The sequence below is a fragment of the Theobroma cacao genome, chromosome 3 (assembly GCF_000208745.1).
Source record: "Theobroma cacao cultivar B97-61/B2 chromosome 3, Criollo_cocoa_genome_V2, whole genome shotgun sequence".
Lineage (NCBI taxonomy): Eukaryota > Viridiplantae > Streptophyta > Magnoliopsida > Malvales > Malvaceae > Theobroma > Theobroma cacao.
This window is the reverse complement of record NC_030852.1, coordinates 27,188,251-27,204,961: the sequence shown is the minus strand read 5'-3', so window position 1 is coordinate 27,204,961 and position 16,711 is coordinate 27,188,251. Positions and strand designations below refer to the sequence as shown.

The 16,711-nt window shown below is 32.8% G+C and overlaps 1 protein-coding gene across 2 annotated transcripts; it reads right to left on the bottom strand.

Annotated features, from left to right (window-relative positions):
• LOC18605325 (gibberellin 3-beta-dioxygenase 4) lies at nt 12,369-16,386 on the bottom strand. 2 transcript variants are annotated; one of them, XM_018117268.1, is made up of 3 exons: nt 16,356-16,386; nt 13,334-13,664; nt 12,369-13,043 (listed from the first exon to the last, which is right to left on the bottom strand). In XM_018117268.1, the coding sequence occupies exons 1-3, from the start codon at nt 16,384-16,386 to the stop codon at nt 12,449-12,451; spliced, it is 957 nt and encodes a 318-aa protein (XP_017972757.1). In that variant the 3' UTR covers nt 12,369-12,448. The 2 variants fall into 2 exon arrangements, with proteins under 2 accessions (XP_017972757.1, XP_017972756.1); XM_018117267.1 differs by lacking the exon at nt 16,356-16,386 and having other exon boundaries at nt 13,334-13,689.

Below are 16,711 nucleotides of genomic sequence, written 5' to 3'. Positions count from 1 at the left end.
AATTTGAGGTTGTTTTTTTTTTCAGAGGGAACCTTTTTTATTAAAATTTGAAACTTTAATTAAAAATTTTGGCATTCAAATTTTAAGATGGATATTATGATATTAATAAGATGAAATCTCCGATTATCTAATCGAAATTATATTTATGAAAAGAAATATCAAAGTTTGATACAGTTGCTTGATTAACTTTTTTAAATCAACTTTGAGTCTAAAAAATGAAACTTAATTGAGTTTATGTAAATTATGTAGGTAGCTATCTAATTACAGTTTTCTTATATGAATTCTAATTCTCTTCGATTTGGCCTTTAATTAGATAGATATCTAATTATGGGTTTAGTAAAATGTCTTACATATTAGCAAAATCAATGATAAAGATTCATTTACAACTCAAATTATCCCAAGAGTTCAAGACTACTCACTCCAAAAAAAAAAAAAAGAGTTCAAGACTAGGATTAGGATCAATCATTTTACATCATGAAACTAATCTAAAAAATTATTTACTCTAGATGATTTAATGAAGTGTCGTTCCTAATTTTTGGCTAGAAATTGTTTAGTTGATAAAGGAGAAAGCAATGCATAGTGGTAAAAAAAATTGCAAAATTTGTTTCCAGGACAAATTAGGTAGGTTAAATGCTCATTTTAAGATTTACTGTTTGTCAGATATTTCGTTTCAGCAACTTATAATTTCATTTAAATTAAAATGTAACGTTTTGTATTTTATTTATTTAGAGAAAATTGATGACAAAAGTTATCAAATAATAATAAGATTGACATTTTATGTTAAGGTAATCTTAACAAGTATAGATTTGAATTTCTTAATTCTATTAATAGTAATGTAATAACTTTTGTCACCAATTTTCTTTAAACATATAAGATGGGAAAAAAATTACATTTTAATTTGAGCAGTTTTTTTTAATATTTATGATTTTAAACCATTAAGAAGGGGAGACAAACTTTTTCTTTTTCATATATTTCAATTTTCTTGTCTTAGAGTTTGAATTTAAAATCTTAAAATCTTAAATTCTAATGGTGGGATGTTCTTTAAAGGAATACAATTTCCTTTTTAGTTATGCGTTGTTCTTTTATTAAAAATTTAATATTTTATTTTTTTCACCTAATAATTTATTTATCTATGAGATATATAATTTTTTGACAAGTTGACAAGTTGATCTATGACATTTTATGATGAAGGATGAATAAATTTCGCTTTTTCCTGCTACAAATTCCAAAACCTCAGCTTGGAGGCTTGCACATATACCACGCACTCGTTATCTGTTTCTGCCCTAAGAATTTTCATTTGGTGGAAGTGGTTTGAAATATGTGGAAGATATAACATGCAAATTAGTGTTGGTAGTCATTTACAGCGCAAGAACATGCCACTGGACCACTCCTCGTTTTGGATTGCACCTGGGCTGGGACTTCGGAAACTTTGTCGGCAAATATTTAACGCTCACCTTGTTCACGTGTTCTTCAATTCTTTATTTTTTTTTTGATAAATCAGAAGATTTTTTCTTTTTAAAGGCATTAGCTATGCTTGTGTTAAAAAGGCCTAGTGGTTGTCAGATGGCCTCTCGGGAGGCTGTACAAAGCATCCAGATGACGCCAGACAAAAAGAAAAATGGCAAAATATGTACCCTCGCCCACTGCGGGCTAAAAATCAGTAGATTCTATTGATATTAGCAAATAAGACGAGAAAATTTTCTCCCTTCTAGGTGAGGACAGTTTCTCATCTCTTTATTGCCTTCCGCGTGTTCTAGTGCCTCATCACCACCTCTGTTACAAACCAAACCCCGCACTACTAGTCCCTTAAAAAATCACTCATTGTCCTTACTTAACTACAGGATTCCCTATAACACCTACACACAAGATGCTGATACATAGAGTCAGCCTAAATCTGTCCATGTTGTAGGCATTACACCCATTAATCTAAGTCTTACATGCACCTTAACAACACCGATGTGTCCACTGATAGAGATAACCACCCATTAATCTCATGTTTTGGGTTTGTGTTCATATATTTTACTTGGTGGATTCAACTCAACTTAATTACAGCTTGCCTATATGAATTCTAACCCTTTCAAATTGGGCTTTTAATTAGATAGATGTCTTACGTATTTGCAAAATCAATGATAAAGATTAATTTACAACCCAAATTGTACAGAGTATATTTTGAATGTCTCCACTAACAAATCCTTGACGGGTTACCACTATCTGAAGAATTCAAGACTTGAACTAGGATCAATCATTTTAAATCATAAAACTAATTTAAAAGATTATTTACTGTACCTGATTTAACGAAGTGTTATTCCTAATTTTTGGTTAGAAAAGCTTTAGATAGTGTTTGGTATGAGAGAAATGAGAGTATATTCTCTGCAATGTGTCCAATTAAATTACATTACAGTGTTTATTTTGTAACATATCATTGTAATGTAAGATTGCAATGCAATCACGTTACAGCCAAATGATGTAATGTGATTGCAGTTCAAAACCAATGCAATCACATTATATTATACTCTGTAATATTATTAAAAATATTTTTACCCTTCAATTTTATTACTTTCTTAAAAATATTTCATAATACCATAATTAAAATAAAAAATATTAAAATAAAATATATAATATAAGAATTAGAAATTAAAATAAAATAAAATATAAGAAATTAAAATTTATGTATTATAGGTAAAGAAATTAAAATAAAATATATAATATAAAAAATGATAATAAAAAATAAAAATAAAAATATGACATTAAAAATATATTTAAGAGATAATATTAGATAAAAATTAACAATAAAAAATAAAAATATATTAAACTTATATTTTAATAAATAAAAATAATTTTAAAAATTAATATTATATTTTTAATAAAATACTTATAAATTAAATGTTACAATGTTATCTTTTTTATATTATAATTATTAATTTATTTATATATTAAATACTGTAATATTATTTTTTTTATAATCATGTTATTTACAATCATATTATTTATAATCATATTATCTGTAATTATATTTTATTATAAAATATCAAACGTCATCTTAATTCGTAGTAATTTTCTGCAAGGTGATGCAACCATCGTGTGACTTGGGGCGCTTGGAAAATAAAAACTTGGATAGCGTCCCTCTTCTCTAGCATATACGATTCTCTCTCATTACATATGAGATGAACAGCTTACACGCAAAAAAGGTGAAAGAAAAATTGAAAAAAATTAGAGCAAAAAGTAAAGAGAAAAAAACAAAGATTGACACTAAAACTAGTGAACAAGAAGAATAAAAAGAAAAAGCTGACAATCAAAAAAGGAAAATTAAGTTGCAAAGGCAAATTAGAGGAGTGGCGAAAAAGTTGAAGTTTGAGGTGCAAAAGAGAGATAACGTTTTCAGCTCTTCATTATCCTAACAGTAGTATTTTTTTTTATCTAAATATATAATATTAAAAATATATATATTAGGTAGATGACGTAATAATATAAAAGGGGCATCAAAGAAGGCACAATAGGGATTTTTGTTGTTAAAAAACTCTCCCCAATTATAACACGATACATGAAAATTTTTTACTTTGGAAAACAAGTTACGTCTTCTCTTCTCCAAGTGAAACTCTTCATGATTTCCACCTTCCTTTAACAAATTAAATTTTACACTAAAATCCCAATGGACAAAGTATTGTTTTTTTGCATGTTTTGAATCAATTCCTTCTCATCTTACAGCAAAAACTAAAATCATTCGAGAAATTTCATTCATAAATCCCGTAAGTATCAAGGTGAAAGATAGAACAGGATGAAGAATAAAGCAAAGCAGTTTAATCAGAGGGAAGAAAGTACTAAACAAACGTGTAAAGAGGGAATAAATTAAAACGAATCAAGTGTATTCTAACTTATTTCAAAAGGTAAATAAATCTGACGTCGAGGTATGTTTTAATTGGGCTTGCAATAGTTTGGTTTTACCGGCGATCTTGATAGAATTTTAGCTCAATAGTTTAATATGTTTCTACATAATCTGCGAAAGCAAGTTAATTTGTTTTCTAATTTAATTATATATTTATTCAGGTTTGGTTCAATGCGTGGCTAATTAATTACCTGATGAAAAAGGTGGTCTTTTTCTGTTCTAATTAATTAGCTAATTTGTTATTTTAAGATTAGGCAAAGGCTTTACCTATATTTCACAACATCTTAATTTGAATAGGACGGGGAATAAATTAAATTCTTGTAAAATCTTGAAATCATGGAAACTCTCGTTTGTTTGTATTTGAGGTTTTGTACATGATTTGGTGCATTTTCTTCTCATTTGTTTCTCCCTCTTTTCCTTCTTTCTCTTAAGGGTTGCATATGGTTGGATTTGATTTGATTTTGAAAAAAAGTTAACTTAAAAATCGAAACTGAAATTGAAATGAATAGGCATTAAAATAGACTTGGCTCTAATTGAATTCCAACAATTTAGTTTCTTGATGCAAATTTTATTTACAATTCACGGTATGCATCATCAGCTGAGGAAGGACTTCCCCTCGATTACAAAAGCAGCAGCGTCTCAACCCCAAAGGTAGCCCGGCGAAAACATGAACACATCCTCGGAGGTAAGCACAACCTAAGAGGTCAGTCACTGAAAAAAGAAAAGCAGAGCAGAGCACAAGCAAGCAACTGCTGTGAGCATGAACAAAATAGAAGCAAGAAAAGGACCCCTGTACAATATCAACAACGAAAAGTATCAGAGACAGAAAGCATCCCAACAGGTGCAGTCATAATATCCATCGATGATGACCACATAGTAATTCAAACCCAGCAACCAGCAATATCCCAAAAATTTCAGACAAAGAGCCTGCAACAAGTCTCCAAACTATGGATCCAGAGCACCTGCAGAACACGGAAGGTCTGATCACCCACAGCGCATTACCAGTCACAGAATACAACCTCGAAAACAAGTTTCTTGATTTTTTTTAAAATTTAAAGATCTTTTTGAATATTATTTTTAATTTATTTACTTACATTTTAAAAAATTAAATTTATATTTTGAAATATATAAAAAGTAATATAGAAATTAATAAAAGTTGAAATTTGATTCGGTTTGGTTCTGATAATTATGATTTTTATTTTATAAATCGAAAAGCGAATCAAATCAAATTGGAATTTCAATCTCCACTCTAGAAACAAATAAAATATAAGAAATTGGTCATGCCATCTCCAACCATGCATATATGTGATGTTTTACGGTGAGGACTCAAGCGCCGAAAGGATGACTTCAAGGTTCTGTTCATATATTGGGAAGAGAAAGTATTTCCCATCATGACTCTGTGCAACTCAACAATTTGTTTCATTAAAAGTGAAAAAAAAAAAAGAAACAGTTTGATTTTGCATCAACGATAAGCAAGTACTGGCAGCAGAAGGTTTTGAGAGCTGTGCCGCCGTTCGGGCTTTAGCTGCCATGGTTACAACAATGTGTCAAGATAGGAGAAGCTGCCAGGGGCAGAACTAAGGGGGTGACGTGTGGTGACGACCATCACTTCTTAATTTTTAATTTTTTTTGTTATTATAGGTATAAAACTTTATATATATATATATATATATATATATATATATATATTATAANTATATATATATATATATATATATATATATATATATTTATAGATATAAAGTAGAGTTTTTCACAATTAGATGATGCTTGTATATGCAATTTGCAATTCACTCTAGACAATGTTTCTCAAGGGACAAGATCAGTGGACGGACGCATATTTCTTTAAACTGAAAAGTATATGGCAAGAGCTAAAAAATTATCGACCACTGTCTCATTGTGATTATGGCAAATGTAGCCAAGGGTGCTTTAAGAAATACTTAGATCAACAATAGAGAGATATGGTGTTTAGGTTTCTTAATGGCCTGAATGGATCGTTTTTAGCTTTGCTATCTCATATCATTATGATGAAGCCATTCCCTTGATTGATAAGGCATACAACATAGTCCTACAAGAGGAGACTCAGAGAAAGTTACTGATTCTATCACAACCTACATTAGAGTCCTCAGCCATGATGGTTATTGCTGGCAACAAGAAGAAGATAAAATCAGAGATGTTGTGTAGCCATTGTGGGAAGAAAAGACATTTGAAGGAGAAATGTTACAGGCTAATTGGCTTTCTAGATGATTTCAAGTTCACTAAAGGGAAGCAGAATGGTAGGAGGAGCAGTTCAGGAATGCTTAAAAATTCTTCAATGAATAGTGTTTCTATTGTTGAATCTACCCAGATCGAATAGGACGAGGATTCAGGAAACAACTCTTTTTCTCAAATATCATTTACTAAAGCACAAATTCAGAAACTACTAACTCTCATCAATGAGAATGAGTCAGATGTTGATGGTGGCATTACTTCAAACACACAGCAAACCAAACCTTCCTTAGTGTGACCTCTGCCTTAGCTGGTATAATCTTTGATCATTTTTGCTTATGCACATCATATACTCATATGACCATGCCATATCATGCATATAATAACATGATAAAACATGATTCTTGGATAATGGACACTGGTGCATCCGATCATGTAGCATGCTCACTTGACAGATTCACATTCATTAAGCTTGTGACATATTGTTATGTCCACCTTCCAAACAATGCTAGAGCAGCAGTAACACATATTGGTATAGTCAAATTAACTTCTACATTGACCTTGTATAATGTCCTATATGTGCATTCATTCAAATTTAATCTTGTATCTGTAAATCAGTTCACAAAATCAAAGGATCATTTCCTATTCTTTATTGATTCTTGTTGTGTAATTCAGGACCTAAGATCATCGACTATGATTGGGGTTGCTAAGGTCTTATCAGGGTTATACTTCATGCAAGATAATCAAGATGCACAATCTTTTGACAAATATAGTCTTGATAAACTTGTGAAAATTCCATCTGGTGTCTTTGTGAATTCTTGTTCTAAGGTTTCCAAACATTTCAATCTTGGGCATTGTAGACTTTGGCCATTTTCCAATTGATAAAATAAAGTTGTTACATAAACTTTTTCCTGAGATTACTTATAATGATGAGTTTTATTGTGATGTTTGCCCTTTAGCCAAACAAAAGAAATTGCCTTTTCCAAAACATATTCAGAATACTACTGTTATTTTTGAACTATTACATGTTGATATTTAGAGGCCTTTTACTCTTTGTACAATTACTGGAAATCGCTACATCCTTACACTTGTTGATGATTTCAGTTGGTTCACATGGATTTTCCTTATGCAAGCCAAATCAGATGTTTAAACCATCATATCTACATTTTTTAATCTAGTAAAAAACCAATTTAACTGTACTATCAAACAAATTCCAACTGATAATGATCCAAAATTTAATTTGAAAAAGTTTTATGCTTCAAATAGAGTTGTGCATCAATTATTTTGTGTTAAAACACCACAGCAAAATGGTGTTGTTGAAAGAAAACACCAAACTTTGTCAGTGGTAATAAGATCTTTATCATTCCAATCCAGTCTATCAAAAAAATTCTGGGGAGATGCTAGGGATGTCAACGGATACCTTATTATAGAGTACCCGTGGGTATTTGACCCAATTACACCAAGTTAGGGTATTTCATAAACAAGTTCGGGACGGGTTCAAGTTATGATTTCACTACCCAAATCGGGTTCGGATACCACCCCTTGGGTACCTGTTACCCGAACTTGATTATTATTAATAAATATTTATTATTATTTTAATAATTAAATTAAAAATTTACAATTTTTATCAACTTTACAAGTAATTTTTTTGTTAAAAACTAACAAATATATGAAAAGTATAGTTACTTTAATTATTAATAGTAAGGACATTAATATATTTTTAAATTAAAAAATTATTAGATTGTTTATTATGTTTAAATAATTTGAATATTATATCATATTATAAAAGGATATAATTACTATTATATATATAATTTTAATATAAATATATTATTTTTATTTCCTTTTATAAAAATAATGATTAGCATCTTTTCGTGTTATATATGACAAATTTTAAGAAGAAGAANTAATCATATAATATATATATATATATATATATATACTTATAGAAAGCTTTTGAGATTAGAATAGTTTTAGACCCTAAATGTTTTTTTTTAATTTCATGAAATTAAGAACAAATCCTTATAATTAATTAAATTAATTCATGAAACTATTGTTATTAATTAACTTATAATGGCTTTTAATATATATAGTTTATATATTGTGTTAATTTATGAGGAATATAATTACTATTTTATATATTCAAATATTTTGTATGTATGTGTGTGTATATATATGTACTTTAAATATAAATATATTTACTTTTTATTTTGTATTAACATTGTAAAAATTATAACTCATAAAATTATTAAGTACAGTATATATACCTTTATTTATATAAACTTATAACATAAAAATCTAAGGGAAAATTATGAGATTAGAAAAGTTAATTGGGTAATTGGGTACTCATGAAGAAGATTTTAATAATTTTTTTATTTAATCGGATATTTAAACGGATTAGGATAATTATAGGATAGTGAGATGTATTAGGGTTAATGTTAGGGTAATAATTTTTATATTATTCGGGTAGTTAATAGAGTTAAGGTATTTAATTTTTAATAGGGTTAGAGTTTGAGTATTTCAAAATTAACAGATACCCTATCTGTTGACATCCCTAGGAGATGCTATACTTACTGTTTCTCACATCATTAATAGATTTTGATAACTGATTTTTGTATTTTCATTGACAGTTCGTTAGTGAGTTGGAAATCTAGGAAACAAACAGTGGTAATACGCAGCTCAACAAAGGCAGAATATCAGTCTATGGCATCACCAAGCTGGGAAATCACTTGGTTGAAGTATCTGCTAGCAGATTTTGATGTTGTTCATGACAGTGCAGTGAAACTACATTGTGATAACAAATCTGCTCTTTACATATGCAAGAATCCAATTTTGCAAGAGAGAACCAAACACATTAAGATTGACTGCCACTACATTCGAGACAAAGTGATGGCAAGAGAGATTGAAACAGTCTACATGCACACCAGTGCCTCAAATTGCAAACTTATCGACAAAAGCACTACAGCCACAACAATTTCACCATTTACTCAGCAAGATGAGTGTTATTAATATACTCACTCAAGAGTGTTAATTGGTATATTAGCATATGTGTAATTAATCTAAGTTACAACTGTAAATAGTCTTTATTACTTTTACTACTTACTGTAACCAAATTTTGACTAGTTGTTAGATTTAGAATAGCTTTTTTTATCTTACAGCCGAAGGCCTATAACTAGTTATAAATAACTGATTGTAAATACTTTCTGTGTGATAACGAATGACTATTTATTTTTCCAATCAGCTTTTTCCTCCTTTGAAATGGGACTTTTGCTTTCAAGCAACCATCAAGGTCTGCTTCATACTCAAATCCGATTTCTAATGTCTTAAGAGTCTTTATCAATTAGACGAGAGATTTTAATAAAATCACTTTAAAAAAATAAAAAAAAAATATAAACCAGTACTAACATACTCATCACTACTCAAATCTCGATAATTGCTAGGCAGGTTAACAACTTTTGACTGAAAAGACGATTATATTCAGCAATCAAATAAACGGAAGATAGCGACAAAATTAAAGAAAGAAAACAAAGAGCGGGCATACCCTTACTCCAGCCTATTTATTTTGCAGTGTCGCCTGCAAAAGGAGCTTCGCATTGAAATAAAGGGAATACGAATTTATGATTGTTTCGCCATCGTAATTGCATTAGGCATGGCATGGCTTTAGCCATTTCCTCACTATAATGGAGGCAGCCAAAACTCGCGAATTTACCATAATCGACTAAACAAAGAACAATAGCATCTAAATTTGGGTGAAAAGTAAGCGGTGTAGGGTATTTAAAGGATCTATTGATGTCTTGGCTGCGGCAGCTGAACTTTAAAGACCACCGGTTATAATCTCTAGAGTCAACGAATTGGTGATTAAGCTCCCAAATCTTCAAACTTGAGCCATCACTGATTGCAAATTTAATGTGGTCGTTGCTCAACCCAATACATGCTGCCTCATTAATCTTAGCCGTCCCTGGAATCTCAATTTCTTGAACCACCCAAGGCTTTCTAGCTTCCTTGTTGACAACAAATCTTAAAATATGCCCTGACATAGACAATCTATAAATCACACCTTTGAGGTAAACAGATTGTTTCACCCATTTAGCTCGGCTGACATTGTCGTCTCTTAGCTGAATCCTCGAACTACTCCACTTACCAGTCTCAGACGAATATACATCCAAATTTTTAGCACGAAATCGTACGATTTTGAAGTGGGATGATTCAGCCGGATGATAAGCCAAAGCAGCGTAATTGTATAAAGCAGAGTTCGGTTTAGGCTTACAAATTACAAAATATTGTCTGGTTAAGGGGTTAATCACATAATAACTGTACATCCTTAGGCGTCCTCTATATTTTCCAACCTCCGATTCCTTGACAATGGATCGAACTTCCGATTTGTGACAATGGCACAGCAAAAGCAAGCCATTGCAACTTTCTTGCAAACCACTGCTCAATTTGAAAGGCAAACTCTCTTCAAAAGCGAAAGAAGCATGGAAACGGAGTTTCCCTGATAAAGGATCCCCTGACCAAGGTTGGTAAGACAAGTGTTGGACTTCTGCAAGTGGTCTATTCATATTTGCATTCTTATATAGGAATCCAGAATATATGGGAGAGCAAGCGGCAGTGATCAAACGGCGCCATTCTTTGGAAACGCACTTAAATTTTCCGCGATCTTTTATGTCTAATCTACGGAAGACGTCTTCTTTCAGGTCATCGGCTAATTCATCAAAGCTCGTCTTGTTTACGCCCTTAGTCTTCTTCAGCTGTTTACTTCTCTGTTTGCCCATCTTTTTATTCTTCCAGGAACCTGTTAATGGAAAAGATATTTTAACAGAAAAATTAACTAAGTTTATTGTCTCACCGAAAGAAATCGTTCACACGAAGGACAAAATTTAACTAGCTAGACAGGCTACTGACAAGAAAAAGAAAATTACCTATGCTTCTGTCACCGATGAGAAAATAGTACTCCCTAGGTTGAGTTAGGGTCAAGTCCTATACACAGCAGGAAGTATTAAGATTCTAAATATAAATGATGTACAATATTTTAATTCTTTTCAAAATTAAACTTTGTTCTACTCTTTATCATGCAAGTGATTTTTTAATGTATATGTTTCCTATATAATATGCATTAGTTTTAATTTATTTAAAAAGATAAAAGCAGAAAAATAATTTGTGGCTTTTATTACGAATTAATAGAAAAAAGAATACAAAGTGATTTCAACCTCCAACATGGGTATAGCAAATGCCAATTGAACTAGGATTTTTATCCAACCCAATTACATCTTCACTACTTAAACAAAGCCCAAATGGCTCACTACAGCAACAGATGAACATGCCCCAGAGCTCATACGCAAAGCTCTGTAAGACCCTTTGTATACGAAGCCAATCCAGATCAATCAGCAACCTCAACTTAAAGAATTGAGATTTCGCTTTTCCTAATCCAACAGTAGAAGCAGTCTGTCAAAACCAGACTACGTTTTTTAATAGCTTTCCCACATTGAACATGCCCTGCAACATTGGATTTAAACCTATTAATAATGCCACAGTTTGCTCCAAGGCTGACAGGAAAATTGAGGTGTAATTTGACCTCTGTGAGGGTTAACACCATTTGGGTAGCTGTCCATGTCCCGATGAATTATTTAACATTTGATTCTTTGGCTACGGAATAATCATTAAGTAGGATTCGTGTTGTGGCCTAGCATGTTTGCAAATATCATTGCTAAAAGCTCGTTTTTTTTTTTTTCTCTTCCTTTTCGGTTTCTCATGAGCATAATGTTGTTAATATAGAATTGTGCCTTCAAGTTTTCCGGTTGTTGCCTTGTACTAATTTATATACATAACAAATAACAACTTGGTGATTGACAACTCGGAAGCTTAGCCTTGGAGCCATTCATTCTGCCTTTTATAATAAGATTTGCACGTTTTTTATGGCCTATATTCATGTTTAAGCAATTAGCTGGGTTGCCAAATAAGCCAGAGTAGTAAAGTTTCTGCACTATTCTGTTAAGTTATATATTTACCGATGACAAAATTAATCATTTTTCCATCACTTCCATAGTTACTTCAGGCACATGTTTAATTCGTATTTCTGCATATAAAGAAAGATACTTGTATGACAAGGTTTCTTTCTAACAAGAGGTAATTAACTGGGAAAGAACCTCATCAATCAATTAGCCACCATATTCTGTGCAGTTACATATATATGGATTGATACTTTGAAATAAAGAAATAAAAACAAACCCAATTTCATAAAAAGAAAAGGTAAATGCAAGCAGGTACTTCCAACCTCAAAATGCTATTCTTTATTCTCAACGTGTCTTTGCTTTTCAACAATGCATTCACTTGTTTAATATAATCAATTTTTACGAACTGTCACGTTCCTGCAAAGTCTTTCACGGTGAACCCAACCTTGTCAAACCTCCCCTTTTCACTGCTTTGTCTAAATTTCAAATAATCTGCACAAACAAATGGCTTATAGATCCTCAAGTTGTCTTCTCCCACAACTTCATTAGGGGCAAATATCACTTTTTCATCTTCAAAGCACCAAAAGAAGGCCAAAGAAAACCGATTCACTATTCTCTTTAAAACAACTCTGTGTTCTGATGAACTTAACTTCCCATTGCTCCATGCGTGCATCAGGTCACCAATATTCACAACAAGTGTGTCTTCACAAGGGTTTATGTCCATCCACTTTCCTTCCTTTGATCTCACTTGGAGTCCCCCAATTTCATCTTGATAAACAATTGTTACACAGCTCATGTCTGTGTGCATGCCTAGCCCATCTACTTCTTCTTCTTTCATGCTCTTCGGGGGAGTGTAGTTGTTTATTCTCAAATAACCATGACAGTTGCCGAATTCAGACTCAAAAGATTTCTTTTCCAAATCTTCTCCCAAGCTTTTCAGTATAGCTTTTACTATCTCCTTTGATAGCTTGGTCATCAAGCTCCCGTATTCTTTCAATACCTCACTAGCAACAGAACAAGCCAAAAAAAGAAAAAACATATTAAGTTGTAGAACTGGATCACTTATATAATCACATTAAAACAAAATAACTAGTGAATATCATTCTGTCACTTATAAGTTACAGCTCTTGCCTCAATGATAAACGAGAAGCACATTTGTATCAGTCCTAGTATGTAATCTAAAAACTTTCTGTTTCTACAAAAAGCCATATATGCATGGTACACATAAATTCATGTTGTTACCACCTAGTGATTAAAAGAAATACTATTGCAATAGAGTTGATGTTGTTTTTACCTGAACTCTGAATTTGGCTGTTCGAAGAGAACATCCACCGAACTTTGTGCAGAAGCAAAGAAGTCCGGTCCGGACACTCGAAGACTCTCAAAGAAAGGGGAAGCAATGAAATGAGGGGTGTAGGTTTTTAAGGATGAAGTTGGACCGAGCTTGAGTTTGGACTCATCAGGGAGACTAAAGAGATGGTTTGAGAGGGAGTACAGCTTCCTGTAAAGATCTTTGGAGACTCCATGATTGGTTATGCGGAAGAAGCCCCATTCTCTGCAGGCTAGAGTGAGGGAGGAGAGGGAGGATGGACTCAAGGGCTGGGAGAGGTCAAATACAGGAAGTTCTACAGAAGTCTTGGTTTCAGGCATTATTTTATCTGTACATATGGAAAATGAAATAGTTTGTTCAGTTGGCTTGAGGTCTTACTCTTATATATAGCTAGTTGCCTAGAGATATGCAGGCTGGAGAGAAAGAAATTGACATTCAAATGCACATGACAGATGTACGAATTTATAATATTCAATTAGATTCTAGGTCCTACTTGACACCATAATTGTTTGATATATAGGAATAACCTAACCTTGGTCTATCCAATGTTAATCAACCCTTGATTAAAAGCTAAAGGTCGAAAGTTCAAATCTTCTCACTCCCTTGGCTTTGCTAATATCATTTGTACCTAAAACTTATAGTCCTGTGTATTTAGCAGATTTATATAGGCCAAGTCCCTAATCCAAAAGGAAATCAAAAGTCTTTCTATTCTATTTTTTTCCATCAGGGCTTTTCTTGATGAAATCTTTTTTAGTCCTTGGCAAATGATCCCATCCCTGCGTCTGATAATTTTGAAGAGAGCCCATATAACCATCTTTCTGAAGGAAGGAAACCAGAGAAGTCAAATCAAGTAGGAAGAAAAAAAGATTCTAATATTACTATTCTAATTTACTAAAAAAACTTGACAACTGTTGAAGAAAAGGGACTTCAGATCAACAGAAATACATGCGTACAAATTTAGCCACAAATGATTAAAGTATTGGGGTAGACAACCCTGTTATAAATTATAAAAGGCCTCAATTTATATATACTAGTTTTGTATGTATCTTAAGGTCAACTAGGATTAGGACAAACTCACAGTTGTCAATTAGAACCCATGGGCCAAATGCAGGGACCTTTTAAGAGTTGACTGAAGTTAATGTGAAGGTCAACATAACAGCTTGGCTATTCCTTAAAGAAAACAATGTGGGATTTTTAAAATGAGCAGAAGGTCATAAAAGAGTGGCTTGGCTTTGTTCATATGCAAGCAAATAGGCAGCAGCAGGCAGGAATGATGGCAATCTGCTGGTCATGAGTAACTTGACAAATTCTATCAATGCATAAGCTTTTTTGAGCTTAAATTCTTGTGAAGGAGGTGTTGACTACCTAACCATGTCAAACTGAAAATCCCAAATAAAGGTGCTGCTGTTATATGTTATGCATTAGACTTAAAAATTTCTTCTCAGTTTTTAAACTCCTGGGAGCAAATAAATTCTTGAATTAAAGAAAGAAATTGCAGATCCCAAATTTCATAGATTGTAACAAAGAAATTTTTTACATTATCACTCTTTTGACTGCTAGGTTTCAAAATCTAGAGCTTAAACATGTCAAACTGAAGATCCCAGATAGTGGTGCCAGTGTTACATGTTATGCAGCCAAATGCATTAGACCCATAAATTCCTTCTTCTCAGTTTTTCTACTGCTGGGAGCAAACAATTCTTGAATTAAAAGAAAAAACTGCAGATCCCAAATTTCATAGATTGTAACAGAGGAATTTTTAAATTATCACTCTATTGACTGGTTGCTCTGCTTTCTTTCTTGCGAGTGCTGTTTGCCAGCTTCAGACCAACTTACCATGGCTAATTTTTTTTTCTTGAAAATTAAGTGGATCATTTCATTATATAGAACTATTACTTACAAAATCAAACAATTATCAACTGTTATTCCTCCAGTCAATTACTGTCTTAGAATGGCTTACAAAAAAATAGCCATGACCATACCCTGTTAAACTATACAGAGTACATGAAGCCCCCACCCTGCTATCAGACTCAAACAATCATCTCAGAACAGCAAAAGAAATCTCAACAAGGGAATCAACAGACTCAAATCAATAAGCCACAGCCACCATCGCAAAAAAGAACATGTAAGAGTAAGAAACGTGACCTGCGGCCTCTTTCTTGTTCTTACTTCTCCTAGAACCGGTCAAGGGACGAAATTCCTCTTGACCTCCCATTTCATGTCACCATGGCGTTACGAAGTTAAGGATAAATGCACAATAGATCGTTGGATCTATCCACACTCAACTTGGTTAGATTGTCAGCTCTATCATTTCCTGACCTTGGGATGTTTCTAATCTGCCAACCAAGAGGTTTTTCTCGAAGCGCTTTGATTTTTAAGATCAATTGCCTCAAATTCCAGGGTGAGGAATCCGGTTTATCAATTCAAGTAACGACGTTTTTGGAGTCACATTTGATGATAACGCCACCTGAAGACACCCAAGCAGAAGCTACAAAGATCACTAATGCCTCTCTCAATATCCTCCAATTCCTAAATAACCCAGGCATCCTCTAGTAGAGCTCCATCCGTGTTGAACTTGAACCATCTTGCTGGCCGGCAATTTCCATTTAACCAATGTTTTAGGAACTTTTCTCCTATCAGCAGCCAAATTTGTCAATGGGGAACTAAAAATATCAGGAATAGTAGGATTCTCATTAGGCCATTTATATTTTGCCCACCAAGCCACCCTAGTCCTAATGATGTCCAGTATTTTCAGTAAGTCCCAACCTATCCCATCAAATACCATTTCATTTCTAAAAAGCCAAATTGACCAAATGATAGTTAAAAAAGACATTCTCTAAATTTTCTTCCTATTAACTTCAACGTGACAAGCATTCCAAGCCATAAAAAAAATCAGTTGGTTCTTTCGGCATACATCCTTTAATTCCCCCCTCTTCAAATCATGAATACCAAACTTTCCATGATTTCGTACAAGTGAAGAAGAGGTGACTTACCGATTCAGCTTCCATGTTGCACAGCATGCATAAAGCCAAATCCCTTAGCATGAAATTCCTCTTGACGAGTTCCTCTTTGACCACCACTCTTCATTTGATCACTTGCCATACGAACAACTATACTTTGAGAGGAGCGAACCTGGCCCACATGCTTCACCAAAGATCAATAGATGCCTCATTATTTTGTAAGGCCAATCTATAGAAGGAATTTGGTGAATAGCTTCCCTTTAGTGTGAATTTCCATATCAACTTGTCATTCATCTCCTAGTTAAGGACAATGCTGTTGAGGCAGTCATTAAATAGTTCCCAAGAATCAGTTTCCCAATCAAAAACTCTTATCCGATGGTCCACT

What these genes read in the sequence shown, in the direction of transcription:
- LOC18605325 (XM_018117268.1), bottom strand. Translation starts at nt 16,386, where the DNA reads ATGCTGTGCAACATGGAAGCTGAATCGGTAA. An exon ending in CATGGAAGCTGAATCGGTAA is followed by an intron (nt 13,665 to 16,355) that starts GTCACCTCTTCT and finishes AGACTTCTGTAG; the next exon opens with AACTTCCTGTATTTGACCTC. An exon ending in CAGCCAAATTCAGAGTTCAG is followed by an intron (nt 13,044 to 13,333) that starts GTAAAAACAACA and finishes TTCTGTTGCTAG; the next exon opens with TGAGGTATTGAAAGAATACG.